The sequence below is a fragment of the Melospiza georgiana genome, chromosome 8 (assembly GCF_028018845.1).
Source record: "Melospiza georgiana isolate bMelGeo1 chromosome 8, bMelGeo1.pri, whole genome shotgun sequence".
Classification (NCBI taxonomy): Eukaryota; Metazoa; Chordata; class Aves; order Passeriformes; family Passerellidae; genus Melospiza; species Melospiza georgiana.
The window spans coordinates 21,580,545-21,600,593 of record NC_080437.1 but is presented as its reverse complement, the minus strand read 5'-3'; the positions used below and the strand labels follow the sequence as shown (position 1 = coordinate 21,600,593).

The following is a 20,049-nucleotide window of genomic DNA, read 5'->3' as shown; positions in this document are numbered from 1 at the left end:
AATGTAACTGTGAGTTCTGGTTCGAGCAACAGTCAGAACAACTCTTAACAAGGTGCTAAATTTTCCACTCTGAATTATCCATTTTCACAAAAGCAAGATTTATGTTTCCACTAATATGCATATTCTAGATTGCATTGAGAAAAGCACCTTTTTCTGTTCTGCATCTCTGTGAAAGCTGGATGAAAAAACACTGGGAAGCACAGCTTACTTTGGGGTTTAGTTGTAATTTTAGTCAGAGTACAACACTCCCATTCCTCAAGGAAATACTTTGCATATATTCCTGTCTCTTTACTGACTTCCTTTTTATGACACTTTTATCGGTATTTTAATGCACTGGGTGGTGGTGATATTTGTTTTAAGCTCTTGGCAAAGCTCTTTCTTTTTCCAATCAAAAACCCCGTTGCCACAGCGGGTGAGGTGGATTGCTCAGTTATTCCAGGAGCTCACAAAAGTTTCAGCTCCTCAGGCTGTTTTCCTCTGCTGGAAATGATTGCAGCTATAGCAACCAAGACTAAACCACATCAGGATAAATTGTGCAATAGGACCAGTCACCATTTCTTGTGTGACCCTACCATGAAAAAAGAAATTATAAGGGATACAGATAAAACACGCTATACTTGTTTCTTTAAAAACTAGCTACAGTAACTGTGGCACTGTAGAAGAAATCATTATTTACTTAATCTTGATGGAGGCACCATACTACCTTACAATATAACATGTTAGTTAATATTCTTGGGTGGAAAAGACTGTAATAAGAATTTAATTGCTCAGTGTCCTAAAAAAATTAAGATGAGCTGTTTAAACAATAACTGTTCATCATTAAAAATATTACAGAATAGCAAAACATTTAATGTTTCCATCTTAATTTTTTTTCTATTATAACTAGCAATTTTAATCAACATGAGCAGATGGGGAATAGCAGAAGCAAACATTATCTTTTACAACAGTCCTAAGTCTAAGATTTAAGACAGTATCATATTTCTGTTAACTAGGTATCCCATAAAACTTTTGTCAAAGGAGAATTAAGATTGCATGATGGCAGCAACTGCAGGACCAAATGGGCAGACCTCCAAAACCCTGAAATTAAATGTAGATAATTTAACTATCTGCAAAACAGAAAATTTATATCCAGTTTAACTATTTTCTATTAAACTATTTTCTTCCACACACTGAAATATAAACTAAAATAGTTTTGAACTACTGCAGGCCTGCAGTCCTGTTGAAAAGCTCTTAGATTAAGCACAGATTGAATCAAGTTGGATTAATCAAATTAAATGCCATTTCACCTCAGTTTTCCCTGCATAAAGTGGAATGAGGCAGCCAAAATAAACGATCAAAGCACTAAATATCCCAGCATTGACTGCACATACAAGCAATTGAATTCATTTTTACACAGTGAGGAAAGAATCTAACAAACCAAAATGATTATACTGATTTAATCATTATCATTTAGTGCCAGTTTAGCAAATTGCAACAGTTTTTCATGGTAATTTGACCAATGAATTGTCTCATGTTGAGTAAAAAACTCAGAATTCTGCAAGAGCAGCACCCAGTTCCAGATAGCGATACTCGTTTACTCTCAGGGTGTAGTTCTCTTTGAACTGTGAGCTTTTCTTAAAGTAAATAAAAGTTCCATCCCATTGGACTGGACATAAATGTGTTTTAAAAAAAAAGGGAAATGCTTGCACAAAACTCCTCTGCTATATCAGAACTAAAACAGCTGCCTATTTCCTCCTAATATGCAGCTAATATATATCACTGTAACAATTATATTAACTGCCTATTCTGTAGCCAGCTTAGTTAAAAAAAATTGGATTAAATCTATTCTATTCATAGATGAAACCATATTGACTTACATGTCTTAACATATAAAACATTTGCAGTCCTTTGATATTAACAGTTGCAGGATCATGATTTTTTTCTTCACAGAATGTCTGTAAAGGTCTGAGACTGAAAGACTGTGTTTCCATGGGAGGATTAAATTTACTGAACCTGACATCAACAAAGGCCCTGTAAATCAAAATTTGACCAAATAGTGTTCTAATGAAATGCCAACTTGCACAGCAATTTTCTGCCAATGAGTACTGTTCACTAAGACCTCACCAAGAATACTCCAGAGTCAAACAAGAACATTAAAATGTCCTGCAGGACCATGGCCATAGTCCTGCTAATGCTTAAGTTTTTCCCAGTCTAGAATATGCACTCCCAAATGTGCTTTTTATGTCCCCCAGGATTTACACTGGGTAGGGACTAAAGTTAAAGATCAATGCCCTTTGACATACTCTTCCCAAAATAAGATTTGTTTCCTATCTCCACACATCAACAGGGTGAGGGGGAAACTAGCAGTGTATATAAAAAACCATCTATAAACATAAACAGCTAGAAGTCAAAGATATTTCAGATATGACTCTGTCCTTGCACTGGGTAGCAGGCACTCCACTTACAAATTAAATCAGAGCTGCTTAATAGCTGGTAAAAGCTTGATATTTTCTGTCCCACTTGAATCACTCTGGACAGGAAGCAAAAAACCAGACTGTTGGTATGTAGTAAAATCACATAAACAGAAGTGGCAGAATAATGAGAAATTAAATATCCCACTAAAAATCTGTCATAATTATGAAGCTGGCACTGGTTAAGCATATTTGGGAACATTTAAAATCCCAATTCTAGTACATAAAGCATAAATTTGAATTCATTCCTTTAATGTCTGTTGTCCAATTCCTGTCTTTGGATAACTGAAGGACTGAAAAACAAATCAAGCACCGAAGAAAAAAAAATCTGTATTTTCTATTTACTAGGTAAAAGTGAACTGCATTAGAGCACACAGAAGTTTGCAAGGAGGGAAAAAAACCAGACATTTAAGCATAAAGAAGGGAAGGCATAAACCAGCTCTGGAGTCTGAAAACTGCAGGAACAGAGGCAACACAGAAAGGCAAAACTGGCAGGAAAGCAAAGAGAGACAAGGAACTGGAAAAAGACAATGGATACTTAAGAAGTAGCAGAATGTGAAACAAACCAGAGAAATGACAGTATATTCACTTTTTGCAGGGCAAGTAAAATCATATTTTAACAATTATGAAGTTCCAAAAGCTACTGAGACAGGCTCTGCCACTTTTTCTAATACAGGGTGGGTAAAAAAAATAGATAAACCTTGAGAAAAAGGAGGAAACTAAAGCAAATTGAATGATTTCACATCTTTCTGATGCTGAAATAAATGTATCTGAAAACTTGTTACTTTGAAAGTTAAGATTCTGCATGTGCAGTGCCTCATCCTTTTTCATCCCGCAGCTGTCATGATTTCAGATTTGGTTTCTAAAGGTGACAAACTCCTGCAAGGATTTTTTCACACTTTAAAACAGCACTTGGATTTCAGTGCACAGTTAGGAAACCAGGTCACCAGGAGATAAGGTGCCTGTTTGTCACAGTTTGGTTTGATGTATTACATGATCCAAAATTGCTTAAAGGTTTTGGCACCATAAAAATAAATCAATACTAGAAATCAAGTTCCTCTAGTCCAGCCAAGTGAGATAATGTTGGCAACAAGTAAAGTACATCTAAAACATATTTAGCTTTACATGTAAATGCTTTATCACAATCTTCTCCTTCTTCTATATATAACTGAGGAGCAATGAAAGTGAAAACTACAGTTTCCTTCCATAATCTTGTCATTAGATAATCTCAACAGGCAAAATTTTGATGTGCAATTCTGTTTGTGAAAAAAACCCCAAAAACAACAACCAAAAAAACCCCAAACCAAACTCAAACAAAATCAAATACCTTCCAAAATAGTACTACTGCTATTTCAGTATACTACTTGTAACACAAATAAATCACATTTTTATTGTATGTGTGTGACAGTGAGCAGTGCCTGTTCAAAGTAATCAAGACAGGAATGATTTTTCAGATGGAAAACAAGGTAATCTTCAATACCAGAATTAAAAGTGGGTTCATTCACAGAATTAGATTTGTTTTTAAAGCAACAGGTTAATCCTTTGGAAAAGCTTGTAAAATGTGGATCCTGAAACAGAAGCACAGCTGCTCAGAACAGTCCAATGTGCTCCACCCAGTTCAAACTTCATTCAGGTAACTCCTGTCTCTAATTAAAAAGTCTTCCCTAAAATTACATCAGATGTAATTCCAGGAAAACATGATTTCCCAGATTTTCAGATACTTACAAAGGGCACTAGCTTTTACAAAACTTCTTCCCTGGCTACATTTATGTCAGTTTTGCTTACCTTTAAAAATAACAGAAACGATAGGATCTGGTTTCCCAAACTTGGTTTTAGGGATATTGGTAGCAGATTCCACAATCACCCGAAGCATTGTTTCCCTCTTCCCTAAATGTTGACTACTACCGAAGGAATTAAATCTTCAGTTTCACAGTCCTTCTGGACTGAAATGCTAGCAGGAAGAGGAGGCAGGGAATTACTGGTTTACAGCAAAGGAGGTCGTCTATGGGTGGATCTATGACGGACTAGTTGCTCAAAGCTGTGGGAAAAACCAGTCCTGTAAATTGACACCAGGGTCTGTCGTGCTGCACAGAAAGAGCTCTCGCTAGTGAAATCCCGTAACGGGATCCTGTTTAATCCTGCAAAAACTTTCTTGTTGCTGCTTTTATTCTTAAACCGCGTGATAAATCTCTCGTCAGAAACCAAGGCTAGAGTTAACTGTTAAGTACCATCAACATTAAGCGCGACTCTAGAACTCGATCTAAACAGCATCTGCCTCTCCGTACACCAAGGTATGAAATTCCACAATAGCTTATATTTTTCCCCCTAATTTTGAGAACTTTATTGTTGGCAAATGCTTTTGGTTTGTCTCCGCGCCAGCCTAGTCAGAAACTGGCGATGATCCCGAAAAACAGTGCGAGTCCTCCCCCTCCTGTTGGATTCTGGAACGACACTGCGGCTTCCTCATGGAACGTCTTGGATATAATAGATTTATAGTAGAATTCTTGAAATATGTATCCATAACTAAAAATTTGAAAGTATTAAGGAAATGCGTGCAAAAAAATAAATTAAAAGTGACAAGAGTCTGTACAGTTTGGAAGCATATGAATGTTTTGTCTTAAACACGTGCACAAACACTGCGGTAACATGACCTAGGTAACATTTACATTACAAGCACAGGAGCTTTGAGCTCCCCCGTGCTCAGCCTCAGTTTTTCTCAGCTGTGAACAGAGGTAAAAACCCGAGTGGTTCCCGCTGCCACTGCCACGCGTGTCCCCAAGGAGAGAGGGGAAGCCAGCAAGAGGCAGCAAAAGGAGTCACAAGCGAGCGCGGTTCAGCCTAGCTTTTACACGGTCGCACAAGACCTAGCTTACTTTGTAATTTCTAAAATTATTAGATTTGGGGTAGATGGAGAGGAGAAGAAAAACCCCACATGTTCAGGGAGGAACGAGGACACAGACACGTAAGAGACAGCACTGAGAGGGCCCTGCAGGCTCGGCCCGAGCACCACGGCGCCCCGCTCCACCCACCGGCCGCCCGCTGCTGCTGGCCCAGCACCGCCGCGCCTGGCAGCCCCGGGTAGGGACGGCACCGCCCGGGCGGCGACACGAGGGGACACCGCCCCTGCCGCCACCGCCCGCGGGCACCATCCGGAAACCCCGGAAGTGACGGCCCCGAGCCGCGGGATTCAAACTCCCGGAAGCGGCACGGGCCGGGGCCGGACGGAGCCGCCGCCGAGACGTGCCCCGCACCGGGCCGTGCCCCGCACCGTGACTCGCGGCCCCTCTGAGCCCCGCGGGAGCCGGGAAGGTCCGCGCCGCCTGCACTCGCCTCCAGCTGTCGGAAGCCTTGTCCTGCCCGCTAGAAGGAACCGCTGTTCCGTAGCGCCTCGTTCGGTTTGTACAGGCGCCTAGAGATGAACGCCAAGACCGCCATAGATCGAATTATTGGCAAGGGGGGCCTGAAGCTGGGCAGCTCCAGAGCTGACGGTGGGCTCGAGAAGGGGAAGCGGGAGGGCGCTGCTCCGCGGAGGTCCATGGAGGAGTTGGCCACGGGCAAAGGCAGAACGACGGAGCCGGAGAGGAGCGAGCTCCTGCAGGTGAGCCGGGCTCTCCCCGAGCCAGCGCGGGCCGCGTCCCACGGGTACGGCACTCGGCAGCAGGAGCCTCACCTTTCCTCTCAGAACTTCTGATGTCACAACTGGTTTAGTATTGTTAGTCCAGACAAACTTTTAGTTTCACACTTTCATTCTCAGGTATTTTTCAATGACAGCTGAGCTAATAAAATCACACTCATCTGACAAGGCTGGTAAATACAAAGACTTGAGGCCACAGGTGCCAGTTAGTCCATTAAGACTTGTCCAAATGTGTCCAATGGAACACATCGCAGAGAAGGCTTTTAAGCACTTCCTGCAAAGAGCTTAACGTTTGAAAACATTTGATTAACAACATGACAAAAAGCGCAGAGTGTTTGTTTGAATTGAATTGTCAAGCTCCCACTCAGCTATAGGTAAATGGAACTGAATTGGGTCATTACATTATTCTCCCATTGCATCTAAAGAGCAGAAACTAAGACACTGAAAGGTACGGAAGCATCTCTGTATCTATATGACTGTTCCACTCCAGGTAAACCTGTGGTTGCAGAGAGAGAATTTCAAGACTTATTACGTGACCTAGTCACAGCCTGTCAGGCTTCCCAGAAGGACAGGGAAACTTTAGATGGACTCTAGAAAAGGATACAACTCATGTGGACTAGGCATATTAATATTTCTAGGCCACTCTTTTTAATGAAAGGGCTTGCCATGTGTCTGTGCCACAACGTCAGTTGAGAAGTCCTAAGCCAAGGATGAGCTGTGGCTGGGCAGCTCATGCACAGCTCTGGCTAGATTCCTCTGTGTATTTGCTGATTCTCTTGGTGTTTGCTGTCGGCTCAGTGTTGGTTACTTAATACCGGTTTCCTATAAACTAGGAAAAACAGGTGCAAAATCACCATCGTGTTAGATACACCGGATAGTCTTTGGTGTCACTATTTTAATTTCAGTGAGTGGTGGTGTTCAACCACTCCCTAACTGAGGCTCTCTCAAAATCACTTGCTTTCAGTTTTTCTTTCTAATGACTTGATGTCAACATGCAAGATTTCAACATGAGCCTTTCTCAGCAGAATTAAATGCTATCACATCTGATGTCCATGCAGAGCTCCATGGCATCTTAAATGCAGTACTAATTGTGTGTAATGAATACCTGTGCTGGAGGCCTACTGGAAAAAGAGTGCATGTTGAAAATATCTGCTAAAACACATTTTGAAACTACAGGGCCAGATAACATGGAAAACAGGATCCTTCTCCCAAATGCTTTATTATAACTCTTCTGTAACTCACTGTCATGAGATTTGCAAGAAGGCTCTTGCAACCGAATATGCTAAGAAATAAACTAAGAAAGGTAGCACCAACCTATTTGCTGGAAGTGTTTTGGAGTTCTTGTATTGCTTTTGTTTTAGGGTCATATACTGTAGTGATCTTTATTCAAAACTGAGTACACACCAAGCCTGTGAAACTTTGTTCTTTGCATTCTCTCCTTGTTTCGTCTATTTCAGACTGGTTTTCCTATCACTTGATATATTTCAGATGATCGCTCCAGTATTGTCTTCTTTGAGTTATAAGCAATTTTCTCAGCTAATTAAAGGCTAAGAGAACTTTGAAAGTGAGATATTGTTATCATAGAATCATAAGGTCATAGAATGGAATGGGTAGGAAGAGACCTTAAAGATCACCTAGTTCTAACACCTTCCACTAGACCCTGCTGCTCAGATAATCTCAAAGTACTTGCTAATGCATTTGATGCATAGACTAACACACTTTTTTATTCTGTTTCATTTAGAAAATACTTTTGCTTGAGAAAGAAAAAGAAAAATACAACCATCTTCTTGGAGAGAAGGACAGAGAAATTCAAAACCTGAAAGACAAGCTTAGGTCCAAAACCAAGACTAGTGAAGTGGCCTTCCTACAAAATCAACTAGAGGAAAAAACAAAGGAAGCAGAAAGAAGAGAACAGTTACTTTGTTCTCTATCAGAAGAAATTAATAGGTTAAAATGTAATTTATCTACAGTCATGGCAAAATGCTCCGATCTTGAGAATGAAGCCAGTGGTACTTTTCAGGTAAGGACTGAAGAAATATTGCAATTGCAAATTGGATTTTGTGCCCACTAAGCACCAATACCTGCTATAAAACTGAATATTTTTAAAATTTTCTTACAAGCTGTGTTGCATGCTGAAATATTCTTGTATGAAACGAGATGGTATCCAGATCGAGCTCTAAATGAGGAACAGTCAGAGAACGCACTTCAGGCAGCACAGCTGGGGAGGGAATTCTCTCCTGCTGTACTCAAGGTCCCTAGCTCAAGGTCACACACTGGTAGTGTGACCTGTGATACTGCTGGGATGCTCCACTGCTGCTTAGGCAGGCACTGTGCCCTGCTCAGATCTGTGTGCTCTGCGAGAAGGCAGCAGTGCTGAGCAACATGGGGCACTAATAAAGACAAACTAAGCTCCTCACCTAATTCAGCTTCAGTCATGAGAATATCTTTCTTCTCTCTGTTCTTATGAACCCTCATTTGTGTCTCAGTTGTTAAAACTAATTGTCTTTACTTTCTATGGCATCACACATGGTAAATTCTTCAATGTGGCAGAGGACAGGAATAATGGGTTTCTCCTCTCATTATGAAGTGGTCAATAGATATGGTGCCAACCCTAGGCAGGGTTTAAAAGTCCATTTAGGATTCTACAGTTGTTTTTCCACCCCTGCTCTGTTCTAATAATCTTTGGAAAATGCGTTAGTAACTCCATGAGGGGCACAGGGAAGTTGTTTACGTACACGTGCCTAAACATAGGCGGCTGCAAGTCTTTCTTTTCCAGCTTTTGACCTGCAGATGGTGCTGGTTCCCTCCACTCCACACGGGAGTTGAGCAATTTCTAGAAATTCTGCTATGGCCAAACACATAACAGAATATCTTCATCTACTACTTTTGAATGGTAACTCATGTATATATAGTACTTCCAATAATGCAGTTTATTGAGAAATACCACTTTAAATGCAATGTATTTATTTTAAATTTTAAGACACTTTGAACTTCATTAGTGGTGTTAAAGTGTGTATTAAGTCAACAGGTTTTCATTATATTTTTGTCATTAAACCACCAAAATATGTGTTACTTTAAAACCATAGTTTTCTTTTAAAATTGTAACTGATTTATATACAGAGGAGAGTGATGTTTACTGGATGTCTTGGAGAACTTGAAAACAAGTCTAGCAATGCTGCTTGAAACTGCTAGGTGGCATACTAGCTCTGAAATGGAAACAACAGTTTTAGAACACAATTTTGAGAAAGTTTTTACTGAGGCAGGACTCTGATGTTCATAGAAATAAGCTCAGTGTCTCTAAATCCTATTTTTATTAGGAAGTTTTTAAGTTTAATAATTGCATTCAAAGTTCTGTATTTTTTCAGCTATAAATTCTGTTGTAAATCATGTTCCAAGATCCAAAGAAAAATGTTGGAAAAAAAATGTAGTTTGGATTTGGGAAGTAATGTGCATTTTTTTTCTCACTGAAGTTCCCTCTGACATATACCTACACAATTTCATAACCACTTTGTATCCTGCAGAGAAGTTACGTGTCAGAATGGGAGAAACGTGGCTGTAACTGCTCTCCAGTTTTAGATGGCTCTCAAGAAGTCTCCTACTCATATGTGTACATAAGTCATACTCACTGTACTGGGATCAGGCTCAGAAAATCAGGCACTTTGTCCTTGTGCTTGCAGACAGGCCTTCACAATTTCCCAGATGTTCACAGTCTTCTTGTTATCCCAGAGAAGCATCAAGGTCTCTGGCTTTCCCCAACTCCTCCTCTATGTCTGGGTCATTGTCAAATGTATGAGGATACAAAAATAGAAAAAAACATTTACTTCTTCTTGTGTACATAAATAATACCCTTAAATATCTTCATTTTTCAAAACCTCTTTGCAGAACACCCTTCAGGACTTCCAAGGCAGCAGTTCAGCAAAAAATACATTATGGTTTCCTTAGGAAATGTTTTAATGTAACTATGAATTGCATAAATTGCAATTTATGGAAAAAATTTCACGTAAATCTTTATCATATATTTTGAAGAAGAGTCTGTTTTAAATGTCTGAAATGGCTTTCTACATAACTTGGATCCTTCAAAAAAAAACCCAGCAACCAACTATAAAGATCTTTAAACACAAAAGGCACATCTGTTTTAATTTTTAAATGCATCTGATTTAATTTTTAAAATATTCTTATGCTATTTATGTGAGATTAATAGCTGTACAGGAGTAGCTTTGCTGTTTCAGCCATTTGTTTTAAACAACACTAACAAGTTGTTCTTTGTCCACAGGAAGCTGCCACAAACAGCACAGAAATTGAAAGACAATTGAAAGATGTAAGTTTCCTGTAAATTTCAACCATCTGTATTGAGATGCGGAAGAATGTAAATTATCATCATGTACATTTTGGGTAGTATGGGACCTCAGAGGGTATGTTTCTCTCTAAAATATAATCTCTAAAATGATTTTGTGAGAAGGCACTAATTTAAATTTAAAAACCAAAAAACTTGCAAAAGAAAAAATTAAGATTTCCATCATCTTTGAAAGACCTTGCTTAGAACATCAGAACCAAGTGGTTGCTGACAACTCAGAAGCCTCTAGGAACCTGGCACTGCTTGGGATAGCATCTGGTTGGATTAGAAACCTCCTAAGGTCCCTTGCAAACTGAATAAGTCAATGAGCCAGCAGCTAAAAAATCCATGTCCTTGTTCTTAAAAATTAAGTTGCAATGATACAGTTTTATTTCATTCCATTTTCAAGGTCTGTTATTTTATATTTGAGATTGAAAAGTCAATTCTTCATAATCTAGGCATGACTCATAAAAGCCTTTGTTCTTTAAGTAATTTTCCCATTGCTGCAGTTTTAACTTATGCTCAGCATCCTGAATTAACTTTCCAAATGAAGATGGATTTATTTATTTTTTGTATTGATTACAATTTGCAGCAGACTTATCTAGCATATCTTTAATAATTTCTAATATTTTGAAGACATAAGACAAATACTTTTAAAAGCTGACTAATTACCAGAGACTTTTTTGTTGTTCTTATGTTTCTTTTTATGAAGGCTCTTGAGAAAAATCAGCAGTGGCTCCTGTATGACCAGCAACGGGAAGCATATGTCAGGGGGCTGCTTGGAAGGATCTTTGAACTTGAACAGAAGGCAGAAATAGTTAGCCAGCAAGAATCTAAATCAAATTCAGAAGGTATCAACTTCATTTTTACTCCCACAAGTGACCCAAACCATAATTATCTATGGAATTAAATTTTCTGAAAACAAATACTAGCACACTTAAAATCAAGACTTTGTTCTCAATGCTTTGGCTTCTTAATGGTAAAACTTGGTTAAATAATATTCCTCTGCTTCCTGTTATCTATCTATGTTACTTGACCAAGAGTACTTCCTGTTCTTATCCACTTCAAAGATGGTTTTAACAGCCTTGACACTCTATTAGCAACCTCTCTATTTGTGGAAAGTGTTGAGGCAAATAGATGTACATCTCCCATCCTTCAAAGTACACTTTCAGTAGACATAATGGAAGCATTAAGGATTTATTAGCTAGGTGTGGATCAGATTTTTTTAAATTTACTTTTTTCAAAATAAATATTATAAAAATGACTCAAGATTGCCATGTTCTTTACTCAGCTGAACAGTTGTTACAGGGCGAGAAAACCTGTGATAGGTTTTGGCACCTCTCCAAAGCAGTGTTTCACAATAAAGATCTGGCCACCTCCAGCTCACTTCCTTGCTGTGCAGTTCCTCAATAAGGCACACCTCTCAGAATTAATAAAATTAAATTCATATTAAGCAGAAGAACCAGAAGACATTGACTTGCTTTTCTTATTACCAAATTATTGATTTCATGCATTCTGCAACTGACCTGCAAGGTAAATTCACTAAACAGAACAAACATTGTGTGGAGTAAGAGCATACCCACAGATTTGCCATGAGTAATTCATGGGCAGTGGCTTGGTTTCTGTATTGCTGCTTGACTCTTTCTGGAAAACACTGAAATATCATCACAAGCTTGTTTTGGTGCTGTTCAGAAATCTATGAACAGTATTTTTAGAGGGAGGCAGACTCGGCTCACCAGAAAATGTTGCACAGAGTTACTGCAGTCAAAGCTTTGCCACAAGAGCAAACAGGAGACTTAAAGTCAGGGTGTAAGCAAGTTCCTCTCTTCCAGCAGCTAGGCAGTAGCAGAAATCCAAGTTGAAAAGATATATATGAATATATATATATTGAAATATATATATTGAAATCCTAGCTATACAAGTTGAAAATATATATATGAAAACTTTTTCTGGGGAAAAACTCAGCCTTTCTCTGAGGATGTCACTGCCCTATAAAGTTTTGCCAATGAGAAGATAGGGCTTAGTTCATAGTGAGGGAAGGGAGAACATTGAAGCAGGAAACTCTCCCTAGTAAATTACACTTTGAATAATTAGGGTAAGTTTTCAATAGGAAAATTATCAAAGTAACAAAACTTGCAGTGCCAAAAATCAGCAAAACCCGTGAAATTCTCCCTCCCTCATTCTGCTTCTACATATATTTTGTATTGCTCCTGAATTTTTGCAGTCTGCCTCCTAATTTTTTCCTACTTATTAAACTTTTCTTGGGTCTATAAGCAGAAATTTTCTAACCCTGGTTTAAGTAATAGTTGCTACCCAGGAAGCAAGCATTTATTAATCAAAAGAACTGTCCTAGTCCTTTCTATTGACTCTTTAGAAGTAAATTATGGCCTACTAAAAGATGGTCTGCAAAAGACAGTGGAAGGTCTGGCTTTGGTCAAAAAGGTTGAAGTAGAATCTATTACATCCCCAAGGGTATCTCTGGGGAGGGAGGTAATGCCAGCAGCTTGGCTAAAGAGCCTAAAAATAGAACTAGGAATCCTGGCTTTGGGTCAGATTCCCATGTGTCAGTATAATGCATGAGGCCTTAGAAGAACTGTGTTTTCTACCAATATACAGTGAGTGTATTGGTAAGGAGACTTAATGTATTAATAATACTGAAAGCTGTTTCAACCAAAGTTTGCTTCTAATCTGAGCTGTGCAATAGCCTACTATGTCAATTTCTACTAATAAGCCTTAAAATGCTGTTAAAGATTTAGTGCTCTGATTTTTAAGTGGGTTTTTTTTTTTCACATTACTAACTCAATTATTTCTGACTCATTAAGGTCATCCACAAGAGGAAAAGCAAGAATGCTGTGACCAGCTGTTTCTGACTGCTAAGAGAGATCCTGAGACTGAAAGACGCACCATAACCCAGCTGAGATCTGAGCTCAATGAACTTAAAAAGACATATCAAGAAACACAAGGGGAAATGATGAGTTTAAATGCCTTACTGCAGTCACAACGGCGTGCTGAAATGAAGACTCAAGAAAATGAAAATACAATGAAAGAGAAAGCACAAAGACTAGAACAGGAAAATGAAACTATCAAAGAACAGCTCAGGGAAGAAAAAGAAAAGTCTGAAGATCTTTTATGTCAGGTAAGTGGGTGGATTTGGAGGTTTGAGATCATTAGCAAAGAATCAAGAGAGAAAAATTCACAGTTAATCAGAATGGACCATCTCTCTCTCTGGTAACTTCTTCACATAGATCTAGACTCATTCCTTGAGGTTAAAACTGAATTGTTTAAACAGGAAACTTCTTTATCAGTTTATTTCCCTAGTCTTAAGGGACACAAAAGAGAAGGGAGAAAATACTGAATTGATTATAATATAGTTCATCCTTAAGACTAATAGTAAATGAGAACAAGAAAGCTAAAAAATCATTTTATCATGTGCTCCTAATTATGGAATACCACTAATATTTGCTGTCACCTGGCAGCTAAAATACAACTGATATTTGAAATATGACAATAAAATTTACTAGACACCAAAGTAGGCCAAAAGCATAACAACACTTAAGCTCTCTAAAGACAGACTGGTTCTCACTGGTCAATAATGATTAAAATATGTTTATTTTATTTTATTTTATTTTATTTTATTTTTTGAAGCTGAACAACAGCATTATCATAAAAGTTGATACATGCTGAAAGCAGATAATATTTTAATGTATGCATTTACTTAATCATTATAGTATAGTACTTTCTCTTAAACTTGTTCTCTTATTTTAAAAAAATCACATTGTTTGTTTTTATTAAGATAAAATATCATGTTAGTACAAACATAGGTTTTGTGAGTATATTTCTGTCAGCATCCTGGCAATCACCAGGCTTCCATTTTTTCTTTTTTTAACAACAACATCATCCTGTATTCCCCCTTCTCAGTGCAATAATAATTTCTCCCAAGGGTTTTCCTTGGGGAAGTAATGATTTGAATTGAGTTTGGTTCTTGCATAACAGGCACACATTTGCTGTTGGCATTGGAATGTAAGAGTTTGCTTCCATCTCATTATAAATTAATTATTTTTAAGCTTATTAACTATTGTATATGGATGTTGTTTGTTACAAGTGTTCATCTGTCTTGTAGGTGCAGCTTCTTCGTCAATCATTGCTCAGACAGGAGGCAGAACACACCAGAATAGCTTTGTTGGAACAACAGGTACACAATTATGTCCTAAAGTGCTGATATTTAATGTGTTAGGCACAGAGTCTTTCTAGGCTAGCTTCACATTTAAGAATTATTAGTATATCAAATAAAGTAATGCTAGACATGAATATTCAATTGCACATAATCTCTTGATGCTTTCAAAAATTTTGACATGTCAGGAGGAAAATCTGTAACCTTGTACTGATAAGAGGGTATGATCAAACCTGATGTCGTTTTCTCCACAATCACTTATTAAACAGGTAAAGCCTCAGATAAGGCACAAGAAACATCCTAAAACTAATCATCTAATTAAAGTTTAGCAATATATTTTTGATATTCTTATAGAAATAATTGCATTGCCATATTTTCTATTTTCTTTATTTGAAATTGAAACACCCTCCAATCAAAATAACTGTACCTCTTCTAAGGGAGATTTAATAACTGGGGACATGTGAATTTCACTGTAATGAAAGCAACAGCAATTTTTAATTTTTCATTTAAATTTTCCTTTTAATCCCGGTTTTAATATGTTATTGCAGAGCAAAACTGGCTTTAAATATATAAATGGGGAACATCCCTCCCAATTCATACTAACTTTGACTTTAAGTTCTCACTTTGTTGGGCTGCCAGATCCAGATATGTACCACAGACTTAGAGAACGGGAAGCTTGATCGCCACAACCTGAAGCTTGAGTTAAACCATGTTCTCAAGGAGCTGCGCAAGGCCAAGGAGAAAATAACCCGTCTGGAACCCCTGGTATGTACTGAATATTCAACTCACAGGTGAATTCAGTCAGGGATTTTGTAAAAACACACATCTTCTTGCTTTGGGATCTTGTTTCAAACCCTGAGTAAGTGTCCCTGCATCCCTTATGTCTGTTTCCCCAGGTGCAGTGCAGCAGCAGCTCCAGAACAGGCAGGGTGCTGAGCAGGGAACACTCTGTACTCTCTATCAGTGTCTCAGTCAGTTTTGTCTGTTGCACCATGACAAAGATGCAATGTGCTTCCACTCACACTTATTGTGGGTGAACAGGGCACAGTCCTTAGTGCTGTAACACACCCAAGGCTTGTGTGCCATCAAGCCTTTAATATATTTTCCTACAGTGTTTGATCAGTGCATGCATGTCCCAATCTTACAGTGAAGCTCCTCCTTTTCCAGAAACTCCGGGAATCTGGACATATGGAATCACAAGAAGACTTGCAAGCTGTATTTGACAAGAAGCTGACCACATATGACAGAAGTCCTCCCCTGAAACATTCCAGCTGCCTTGATGAAAGTTTTCTCGAGTGTCCCAGATGTAAAGTGCTATATCCAACAAGCCAGCATAGAGAATTACTAGCACACATTGACTTCTGTACAGCTTGAGCTCCAAATGGACTAACTATCTTTGCTTCATATATGCTGCCAATATGCCTGGCAAAAGATCTTTTAAAGCTTTTTTCTTGCAGTTGTATAAACAACTGCTGATTTTATAATTCAGTTCCACAAAAACAGTATTAACATTATAATTTGGCCTCAGTATTTTACCTCATGTTTTTGCAAAACAGCTACTGCATTTTCTAGTTGCAAACAGAAATATTTTTAGAGTTAGGAATATTTTAAAGAGTAAACTACTGACGGGTTTTTTTTTGCACTATTAAATGTAGGAAATAGTAAAAGCACAATTATTATATCAGACTATGTTTTAGTTTTGGCATACCCAGTTCTTGGTTGTTGAATCCTGATTATTGTGCTTGTACCTTAACTGACAAGAATAGCTGCAAAAGATTTTTGGCCCTCATAGGTGCACTATAGATATATATATATTTATTTATACATGGTGTGAGTATATATGTGTAGTGTGTTTAGTACATACATACATGTGTTATATACCATATATATGTGGAATATATCAACATCTTGATACGTAAAAACTCAGGAGGGCCATGTTAGATCTTTGCTGCTTAAGATTGATGTTCAAAACATCAATCTTAAGTAGCTGATTATCCTGAACCACCATCAGGGATGACTAAAATGCTGACCAAGGTTTAACCTCAGAAAAACAAACTTCCTAGCAAATAAAAGCTTCCTTGGTGCAAAGAAAGTTTATATTCAGACAATGTCAGAGGCCAGTTTTGAATTTTGCATATAGAATTATGCTCAATTAAACTTGTTTTGCTTCTGTGTGAAAGAGGTTAAAGTTAGGAAATGTCAGTTATTCAACCTTAGATTTGAAAAATGTCCCAAAGTGCAGCTTTTAACAAAGTGCTCCGGTGTATTTGGAGTGTCACTGTATTTTGGTATTAATACAAAATACGAGTTAATGACAAATTCTGGCAACAAATTAGAAACTGGCAAAAAGAGTCCCTAATGGATTTGCATTTGCAGTGTTATTTTTCTCTAGCACTTACTGTAAACTTGAATGTGTTGCGAGCATTTTGTTCCTTGCATATGTAGTGAAGTCCCAACAAGAAGTTACTTCTGTGGAAATTATAAAAATGGAGACATTTTACAAAGATGCACTAGTTAAGAATAAATTTGAGCATTTTACAAGCTTGTGGTTTGCTGAGGACACACAGGTACCCAAGGTGTTTCTTTCTCTGACCTGCTCATTCTGATTGCTACCTGGTATCAGCTTTCTCCATTGTGCTTTGGAGCAAAACTATGCTTTTACCCATAATGTTCACCTTAATCCCTGATGGTTAAATCTTATTCTTAAATATGAAGGTGTTTTCCAAGTTATTGAAAATAACTGGTAGTATCAAGTGATGTTATTCTCAATTAAATCCAGTGCTCGTGAGATAGAAAATACTAAAAGGTATCTTTATATCTGAAATATCTCTGCCAGATTTATTGTATTAGCCATTCTCTATCCACTTTTCAATTTCACTGACTGTGTCTCAGGCTAATCTTTGTATTTGACAATTTGCTCAATTGCTAACAACATATTTTCTGACCAAAGATATGATAAACTAATGAGTAAAACAGAAATTGTACTTCAGAACCTCAAGTTTTTTTCATGAGGGAAATTGTCTTAATTTCATATATTTTTAAAAATATTTTCATTCAGGATGATAACTATGCTTTTCATTACAGCCTAATAATTTTAATCTCTAATTAAACTACTTTTAAAAGTTTAAGTTTGTCTTTGAACAACACCTTAATCAGCTAGTATTCTATTCTCAGCTGCATACTCAGCATAGCTTCTGCAAAAAGAAATCCTCATCTTTTATGTATTATAAATGAAATAGGTTTGCCTACTACAGGTCAGAGCTCTTCAGTAGTTCTGAGGCTTTCTTAAATCAGCATAAAACACTTCTGCATTAGAAACTGTACTGTAGAGGGAGACTCGGAAAGTTCATAATGTGATAATGTTTAAAAAGTTTTGTTCATTCCACCTTTTATGAACTTTAACAATGGATTTAGTCCTACCTGATAAATTTTACACCTAAGCACAAAAACCCCCTTGCTGATAAATTTTTACAGGTCATTATTGTGGTATATGTTGCAAAATACCAACATGACATTCCAGTGAAGTAAAACACTTTGAAAGCAGACCCACAAATACTATTGTCATCACCTACATGTAATTAAAACCAACTATAAAACTCCAACTTCATAAGGTATGCAAATCATAACACGACTTTTTTTTTTCCATTACTTAGAAAGAAATCCCAGAAATTTTTTTTCCCTCAAAGTTAACAAAGGAGATTGGCTGCTCCTCTCTAGTTATATGTGGGGAAGTTTGTGCCTAACATGCTCACCTTACTGGTAAGAATTAATTAGCTGTCAGTATAGATCTTGCTAAGGCAGGAAGCAACAGCAGTGTTTTCATTACTTCAAGCTCTTTGGGTTTACAATTTCAGGAGCCTTTTTCTGTTATGTCCCTTTCAAGTAATTGAATTTCAACCTACCAGGAAGACTGCATTATTTGAAGCTGCTGATTTAGGGAAGCTTGGGGGCTAATACAATGGTTTACCAAGAGTAGTGTATTTATAAATATAGCTTTCACACTGTTCTTTTTAAGCAAATTAAATGGTTTTGATGCAACATTGGGTGGCTGGAAAGACAGCTAAAACTCCCCATTTTTTTTTTCTATAAGAAGAGCTGCTTGTGAAATAAAAACTGAAAGATAGCTCTTTTGTTGTTTTTCTTAGATCCATGAATCAACTTGTAATACCCTGCTTGCTTGTGTAGCTTTTAGTCTCAGTTTTGATACCAATCTTTCACAAGATTATCTTGATTTTTAGTATTGTACTTCAAGAACAATTCAGACTCATATGAATGTAGTAGAAGTCTTTCAGATTTTTGATCAAATTCATGGAAGAGGCAGGCTTATCCAGTCTAGAAAAAAACATGAAAAATTACAATTTCATACAGAGGAAAGAAAAATAAGTCTTCTAGTGCTCAATGAAAAGAGTAACATATTCAAAATTGCAACAGATAAGGAAAATCTTTCCAGTGGTAGGAGCAGATGAGCAGTGAAACCCATTGCTTACAGCGGCTGTAAAATCTCCACCACTGGAGATTTATGGGGACACTTATGTAACTACCTAAACCATCCCTGACAGGCGAGGCTGCCTTGGCTCAGGGACTTCAGCCACTGATTTCTCACAGTGCCTTGAAGCCCTGTTTTTTAATGGCACATAAAGACCTGCAAGAAAAAAAGACAATAAGATTTAAATAAAAAAACCACAATGGTCATGCACTGACCCTTCATCTTCTTAAGCATGTAGTGTTATTTCACTACATGCTACATTAGTAGCTACTGTACCAGAAGTCATTAAAACAATGTAATCTCATATTTCTCAACCAGAAAATTACTAGGTATTCCTATGTCTGTATGAACTTCTAGTCTAAGCAGACCTAAAATACCATAAAATACTGCTTCAAATCAATACTTGCACTCATGCATCACTATCCTGCTGAAAAACAAGATAAACGACACAGGCACAACTTGATGTCACTTAATTCCTGATTATTGGGAAGTGCATCATACCCACATTGTTTTAACAAACAGCACCACGGTGTCTGGTTCTTTGGTATTTGGGGTCTTTAGCCTTCCCTCCATAAGGTGCTCCAGGTAGAGAATTCAGAAAGCTGGTGTCCTGAGTGGGAGCTGGCCAAGCAGCCAGTGAGAAACATGACTGCTCTAGAGGAGTCACAGATGTAAATTCTCTTCTAACATTGTCAGTGTCAAATGCGTCCCTTGCAAAAAAAGCAGACTTCAAATAGGACATGTATCCATGAAGTGAGATTCCCCTCACACCCAGTCCTCCTTCAGACCTGGAACAGAGCTCCCCACCAACATTTAGGGACAGATACTCATTTGGTGGTCTCTATGACCAACCAGAATTTTCAGTATTTTATACTGAATTAATAGTTTCAAAGAGATAGATAGACCAAGATAAGGTGCTTCAAAATATTCTGTAAGAAAGAAGCCTGGGACCTTATGGTGATATCCAGTTGGCTT

The 20,049-nt window shown here is 37.8% G+C and overlaps 2 protein-coding genes across 2 annotated transcripts in view; one reads left to right on the top strand and one right to left on the bottom strand.

The window, feature by feature from the left end:
• Positions 1-4,323, bottom strand: part of MYOF (myoferlin) — a 61,679-nt gene extending 57,356 nt beyond the window's left edge. Inside the window, exon 1 of the mRNA XM_058028702.1 lies at positions 4,236-4,323. Coding sequence (XP_057884685.1) covers positions 4,236-4,323 — 88 coding nt within the window. The remainder of the gene's footprint in view (positions 1-4,235) is intronic.
• Positions 4,324-5,865: 1,542 nt separating this feature from the next.
• Positions 5,866-15,962, top strand: CEP55 (centrosomal protein 55). The gene is made up of 8 exons (XM_058029455.1): positions 5,866-6,048; positions 7,826-8,104; positions 10,358-10,402; positions 11,130-11,268; positions 13,240-13,553; positions 14,538-14,609; positions 15,228-15,353; positions 15,756-15,962. The coding sequence occupies exons 1-8, from the start codon at positions 5,866-5,868 to the stop codon at positions 15,960-15,962; spliced, it is 1,365 nt and encodes a 454-aa protein (XP_057885438.1).
• The last annotated feature ends 4,087 nt before the right edge of the window (positions 15,963-20,049 follow it).